Here is a 7,360-nt window from a genome sequence, read left to right as displayed (position 1 = left end):
ATCCAACAAACATGACTTTGCATTGAAAGTTGTGACATCAACCACCCACAATTCTTAGGATAAAAGCCTTATCTTATTGTTGATGATTTAATGTGAAATACGTCAGAAGAGATCAATGTTAACTAAGTGCAATAAGAAGTTACATAATTTGGTTTAGATCGCCTTTTATTGAAAGTATAACTGAGTAAGACACAAATTTACAATTACATTTTTACTGTAAAATCTTATGCGATAGAGCACCTATACTCAATAGACCAGCATTCAGAACTTCAATTTAGTTTTGAATGCCCCATTGCATCTGTTGCAGATTTAATATGTGACTATAATTTGTTTTAATGGTCTGCTGTATACAACACTAGAAGTTATGTACTGGACTCAGCACTAGTCCAGAATATTGTTGTTAACCTAAAAGGCCCATATGTCAAAGGAAATGAGAGTGCAGGAAGCAAGGAAACTGAAGTGTCTACTTGCTATAAATGAAAGAATATTGTTGAGGGAAAATTCATTTTTTTTTAGAGTGACTGGCACTTTATAAAATGCCAATGAAAGTGTTGACTTTTAAAATAAATGATTAACCTGCTAGGGAAACCAGTTCAGCCATTTCTGAATTTGCAGTTAATCTATGGAAATTGAATTATTTCCATATTTTTGTCTTGACTGTGAGAAAAGATTTGCTGTAAAGGACCCGATGGAATAAGTTATAGAACAGAACGCGTCTACATTGTTATAAACCCTGATATGTTATATTTTAATTGCTTTGCTAACTAATAGGAGTACAGTGCCACCTTGAAGTTCCAGGGACCTGGGTTCAAACCCTGCCACAGCAGTTGGTGGGATTTGAATTCAATAAAAGACCAGTCTAATGTTGACCATGAAACAAACCATTGTTGATTATTGAAAAAACCCATCTGGTTTGCTAATCTCCTTTAGGGAAGGAAATCTGCTATTCTTACTTGATCTGGCTTATATATGACTCCAGACCCGCAGCAATGTGGTTGACTCTTAAATGCCCTCTAGGTAATTAGGATGAAACAAACCATTGTTGATTATTGAAAAAACCCATCTGGTTTGCTAATCTCCTTTAGGGAAGGAAATCTGCTATTCTTACTTGATCTGGCTTATATATGACTCCAGACCCGCAGCAATGTGGTTGACTCTTAAATGCCCTCTAGGTAATTAGGGATAACCAATAAATGCTATTGGTTAGAGCCACCCACATCCCATGAGTGAATTAAAGAAAATAAGTTACATGGTACACAAGGCATGGGGAGTTCAGTAAACTAAATCTTAATTAATTCTGGACAATAGTACAGCCTTGTGGAGAAAACATTATTCAATAAATCTAATCTCCATGACACCAATGAAGTGTTCTAAGCAATAAACTAAATTTTTGAAATGCAAACTTTGAGTTAAAAACATCACACAACACTCTTTTACATAAACATTTAGTTTAATGCAAGGTATAAGTATAAACATTGGAGCATGTTTAAAGTGATGGAACATTATTATAATTATAGTATGTTAAAATAGTAAAGTTGAAACTGAAAAGAATTCCTCTCCCAGAGCAGAAATGAGGATTTTTTTAAAACAAAAGCTATGAGAAAATGGCTAAGAAGTTTGCCAGGTGTTATGATCTGTTAATTGTCTGATTAAAGCTTTTGTACTCTCCAAGAGGTGCACAGAAGTCGGACGCTGGGAGGTTTTGATGTTGGTAAGTAAAGGATTCACTGGTGACAGATTTTCACCAGCAGAAATGTTTGCACTGTTGTGGGATGAACATGTGAAGAAAAGTTGATGACAGAAGAGAAGCATTGAAATAAAACTGAGTGTAGAAATCATTAGATGCAATGATGTAGCCAACAAGTTTCTGTACCTTTTCCAACTTTTTGTTCTGAAATATAAACATAAAGCAGCAACATTATATTTAACATTTCTAAATGCACTGATGAAATAATTTGAGATTTGTTCTCTTTCTTTTGTGCTGTTTAGTTATTGTCTGTCTCTTTCATTAATTGTGGCTTTATCTTTTCAAAAAATGCCAAGCGTCCCTCTGTTGCTGTTCAGCTAATCCCTTTTTAAAATACAATCACTGATATTTCTGCTTTCAATGGGTCTTACTGCTTCCTTTTCTGTCAATTCCTGCTGTGATCTTTTTTCTACATTTGGCTGCCATTCTTCCTTCCTTTCTTTCGCTATCCCTTCTTATTTCTATGACTTTTTGAATTGAAATAGTGTTTTTTTTATCTGGTCATGTTTAGTTGTAGTCAAAGTTCAGAAACAGACATTGCCTCTTGGAGTAATTCAGGTACTCTTTGTCCAGGTTCTTAGCTTGACTGTTGGCCTCTGAATGTATCTGTTGGCCAGATCAGTTATATTTGGACCTTGTATTAAAATGTAAAGATAAAACAAATTCATTTTTAGCTACAAAACTAGAAAGAGATGAAGATATATTTAGTAAATCATAAATGATTGTTATGATTAGAAATTTTGTGTTAGTGGAATAGGCCACGTAGCTATTTGAGCCTGCTGTGCCACGTAGTAAAATCATGACTGACATGGTCATGGTCTCAACTCCACTTGTCTTCCTCTTGCCATATGCTCACCATCCAACTTGAAACCACTGATTCCCTTGATGGGGTCAATTTGTTTTCTTGCAAATGCAACACAGTAGCTGAGCATTTAAAAACCAAAAAGATAGTAACCAACTCATAGACTCTACTGTTCCTTCTTTTCAAGGTCATCAAACATGAAAAATCTGAAAGGGACAATTAGATTCAGTGCATTTCTTGACTGCTAGGTTGATGTTTATCTATATAATATTTAAAATTTATGTATGTTTGTGCCATAATGTATATTATACATGTATGTATGTGCTTATTATATATGAATTTATCTCTGTCTATAAATATAGAAATAAAATTCAGTGCAGTTTAGTTTGTTTCTAATCCTATCAGCCCGAGGCATAACCTTTCAAGCAGATTGTCTGAACTTCACGCACCAGCGACTAAACATTTCAAAATGTTGTTTTCTGATGATTTGCCAGTAATACGCCACCGATTACAAATTCTAGTTCATATGAAGGTCAGACAGTTTTATTTCAGTCTAGCAGTCATTTAATTCCTCTACTGTAGCCTATTTGTAAGGTGCATTGAAATATACAGCAGTCCTTCATTATAGCAAACTCAGATTATACCGCAATCTCTATTACACCATATATTGTTTATGGCTGCCTCTTTAATAAATAAACCACATAAAACAACCTCCTCATAACATGTTGCCTAGTGCAGCAGTCTTTACTGGTCAGAAAACTGTCCTTTTAAAGAGTATCTGGTATTATTTCTGAATCAACATGTTTGGCAATATTATTACTCATCTCTGGAATAGATTGGTCTTGAATTGCCACAAAGGAAGGGACACTAGCACTGCGTCACAAGCGCCCCTCTGGAGAGTAGCTGTTTTACTGTGCCTCTAATTTAAAATATAAGTGAGCTGATCTTTTGTCAAATGGAATATTGGATAATGATCTGAGTGGAGTTTCAACCAGTGAGGCACACCAATGTTAACATTCAGTGGTTAAGAACTAAGAACAATTGCACACCGTTATTTGTGGAAACTTCATTAAAATAATTCTTTGTTTTCTTTACCTTCTATTTATTTCCTGAAGGAATTTGTTTCTTGCTGAAATTCCATAGGCTGTGGTTACTTCAAGTATGACCAATGACCATAAATTACATATGAGTTGTGGTAAAGGATGAGAAAAAGCTATTCAGTTGTATGGAGTATGGAATATAACTGTTACTGAATGGACAGTAGCTAACTCCTTGTTTGACATTTTATGTATGTCAAGAAGAGTTCTAGGCAACAACCCTGTATGGGATAAAGTTTCCCACACAAGCTTCTTCTGCCTCCAGCCCTTTTTTGCAACTAGTTTCATAACCTGGAAGTCAGAAATAGAGTTAAAAATTGCTTTTTGAATCACAGTTCAGGAAACGTGCATTTGGCGAAGAGAAGGTTGTGGACTTGAGACCAGAAAGGAAAATCTTGCTGACCTTATTATGCTCCTGGCTATAACAGATCAGTGATATGGCCTTCTCTGAGTTGACTGTGGCTATGTTTTGCTTTGCCATTTATCTAATGTACAAATAAGATTATGATTATCCCAACATAAGGGTCCAATTAATAATTGGTCTCGAAGTTGAGTTTCAGCAATGACCATCAATACATTAATAACTTCTTTAAGTAAATCTTGACAAGATGATCAAATATATCTCAGTTCTCAAACAGCAGCTTCAACGGACAAATTCTAATGTAGTTGTCAACACAGAGATGCACAGTGTGATTAATTCACTAGATTGCCCAGAGAGGAAAGTGAGTAGCCAGGAAGTAAGTCAGATTCAATATGGTAAGTTGTCATTTATTATTATTTGTGGGAGGCTATTCTTAAATGTGACTTTTTTTCTACTTTTTAACCAGAATGCCGTGTGGTGAAGACAAACCCTGGAGGCAAATCAACTAATGCCTCACAAAGGTCCACAGGCAAGAGCTCTGGAGCTTCACGTCGCAGTAAGTCTCCTGCAGACTCTGGTAAGTGGAACCTGTCGGCACTTTGAAGGCCTGAGGGTTTGTGACAATACAGAAGTGAATACTAATTGACATGTGACTATGACCATCTATCAATCAAATGAAACAGAACCTGGAGATACTGACTTCTAATCCAAGGTATATGCAATGCAATTCCTAACGCAGGGAAGATAAGGTGTGTAAATAAATGACACCATAATTATAACAGACACAACTTAAAAAAGAGAGATTCCTTGAGAGTATTATTATTCATAACTGAATAGTTTTCTTGCTTTCTCATTATTTTTAAGCCCTATATGGGATTGGGAGGGGTGGATTATTTTGTCAGGAAAAGTTTGCAATGTGGCAATGCCTCAAGTGTAACTTTGACAGTGGGGTAATGACAAAGTCAGCACTTTACAGACTGGACTGTTCCACTATTCTCTCATGTCCATCATCTGTAAGTTTAAAAAAAAAGTGCCGATTACAGCATTGAATGGTTTAATGAATGGCTAGACATAGGAACATCATTTTAAAATGACTTGCAACTTATCTACAAGATCAGTGAGAGACTAAGAGAAACACTATGGGGTTTCAGGGCCGCAGCTACAATTTGTAAATCTACATAGCACAGCAAATTACTTCAGTCAAATCAAGCTAAGTGTGAGGTGATTCACTTTGGTAAGAGTAACAAAAAGATGGTGTACTGGGCTAATGGTCAGATACTTGGTAGTGTGAATGAGCAGAGGGATCTTGGTGTCCATGTACATAGATCTCTGAAAGTTGCCACCCAGGTAAATAGTGCGGTGAAGAAGGCATATGGCGCACTGGCTTTTATTGGTAGAGGAATTGAGTTCTGGAATCCTGAGGTCATGTTGCAGTTGTATAAGACTCTGGTGTGGCCGCATCTGGAGTATTGCGTGCAGTTTTGGTCGCCATACTATAGGAAGGATGTGGAGGCACTGGAACGGGTGCAGAGGAGGTTTACCAGGATGTTGCCTGGTACGGTAGGAAGATTGTATGAGGAAAGGCTGAGGCACTTTGGGCTGTTTTCATTGGAGAAAAGAAGGTTTAGGGGTGACTTGAGAGAGGTGTACAAGATGATTAGGGGTTTAGATAGGGTTGACCATGGGAACCTTTTTCCACGTATGGAGTCAGCTATTACGAGGGGGCATAGCTTTAAATTAAGGGGTGGTAGGTATAGGACAGATGTTAGGGGTAGATTCTTTACTCAGCGAGTCATGAGTTCATGGAATGCCCTGCCAGTAGCAGTGGTGGACTCTCCCTCTTTATGGGCATTTAAACGGGCATTGGATAGGCATATGGAAGATAGTGGGCTAGCGTAGGTTAGGTGGGCTTGGATCGGCATAACATCGAGGGCCAAAGGGCCTGTACTGCGCTGTATTTTTCTATGTTCTATGTTCTAACAACCTACATTTGTGATATTTAGCTTTTACTCTGATATTTTTGTGCGTTTAAATATAAACTAGTTTGTGTCCACAGTATCCTTCTACAGTAGAAAAATTGAGTGGAAAAAAAAATTGATTGAGAAACTCAGTGTTCCAAAGAGTGAATAAAATACTTTTGCTATGGAGTCATTTTTGTCAGAAATGTGAGAGCCAATATCCACAGAGAAAGTTTCCACAAACAGCAACACCATGATCTGATCACTTGTTTTAGTGACACTGGACACTGGTTGAGGAATAAACATTGTAAGACAATGTCAGGGGATTTGCACTTTTAGATTATTTACACCTATATGAGAATAAAAAGTGCTCCCACTAACATCTCATCCAAAAGACAAAACCTTTAAAAGCATAGCACTGTCTTAGTCATGCACAGTGGTATTCTCTTTGATTTCGAGCATAAGTGTCTGGAGCAGGACATGGACTTGCAACCTCTGACTCTGCAGAGACAGGTACAACACTGAATTGCAGCTAATAGCAGAAGCAGGGGCTGTTCTCTTGGCTTCTAATAAACTGTGTAGTTGTAATTCAGATGATAGAATGGGTGAAATGGGCACCCTATGCTTTTAATAGGACCCTCCCCCTTAAATCCACTACACCATTGAATAACTTAAGAAATTCATTGAAACTGTTCAGTTTGGTTTAGTTTCATACAGTTGTTCTCTTAACTGCATTGACAGAAAATTGTATGTACAATTCACTATCCTATCTACCTGCGACTCCACTTTCAAGGAGCTATACACCTGCACTCGAAGGTCTCTTTGCTCAGCAACACTCCCCAGGGTCCTACCGTTAAGTGTGTAAGTCCTGCTAGGATCTGTTTTCCAAAAATGCAGCACTCGCATTTATCTGAATTAAACTCCATCTGTCACTTCTCAGCCCATTGGCCCATCTGGTCAAGATCCTGTTGCAATCTGAGGTAACCTTCTTTGCTGTCCACTACACCTCCAATTTTGGTGTCATCTGCAAATTTACTAACTGTATCTCTTATGCTCACATCCAAATCATTTATGTAAATTACAAAAAGTAGTGGACCCAGCACCGATCTTTGTGGTACTCCACTGGTCACAGGCCTCCAGTCTGAAAAACAACCCTCCACCACCACCCTCTGTCTTCTACATTTGAGCCAGTTCTGTATCCAAATGGTGAGTTCTCCCTGTATTCCATGAGACCTAACCTTAATCAGTCTCCCATGGGGAATCTTGCCGAATGCCTTACTGAAGTCCATATAGATCACATCTACTGCTCTGCCCTCATCAATCCTCTTTGTTACTTCTTCAAAAAACTCAATCAAGTTTGTGAGGCATGATTTCCTACGCACAAAGTCATATTGA

At 37.6% G+C, this 7,360-nt stretch overlaps 1 protein-coding gene across 2 annotated transcripts in view; it reads left to right on the top strand.

Annotated features, from left to right (window-relative positions):
• LOC122557342 (neuronal migration protein doublecortin-like) overlaps positions 1-7,360 on the top strand; it is a 171,107-nt gene that overhangs the window by 146,709 nt on the left and 17,038 nt on the right. The window contains exons 5-6 of one of the 2 annotated variants that reach the window (XM_043704948.2): positions 1,673-1,711; positions 4,474-4,584. In XM_043704948.2, coding sequence (XP_043560883.1) covers positions 1,673-1,711; positions 4,474-4,584 — 150 coding nt within the window. The remainder of the gene's footprint in view (positions 1-1,672; positions 1,712-4,473; positions 4,585-7,360) is intronic. The other variant, XM_043704949.2, reaches the window with a different exon arrangement.

The sequence above is a fragment of the Chiloscyllium plagiosum genome, unplaced genomic scaffold, assembly GCF_037043375.1.
Source record: "Chiloscyllium plagiosum isolate Xiang-an unplaced genomic scaffold, Cpla_swu_hap1 HiC_scaffold_11, whole genome shotgun sequence".
NCBI classification, from domain to species: Eukaryota; Metazoa; Chordata; class Chondrichthyes; order Orectolobiformes; family Hemiscylliidae; genus Chiloscyllium; species Chiloscyllium plagiosum.
Note: the sequence above shows the minus strand (reverse complement) of the source record. Positions and strands in the feature narration are given on the sequence as shown.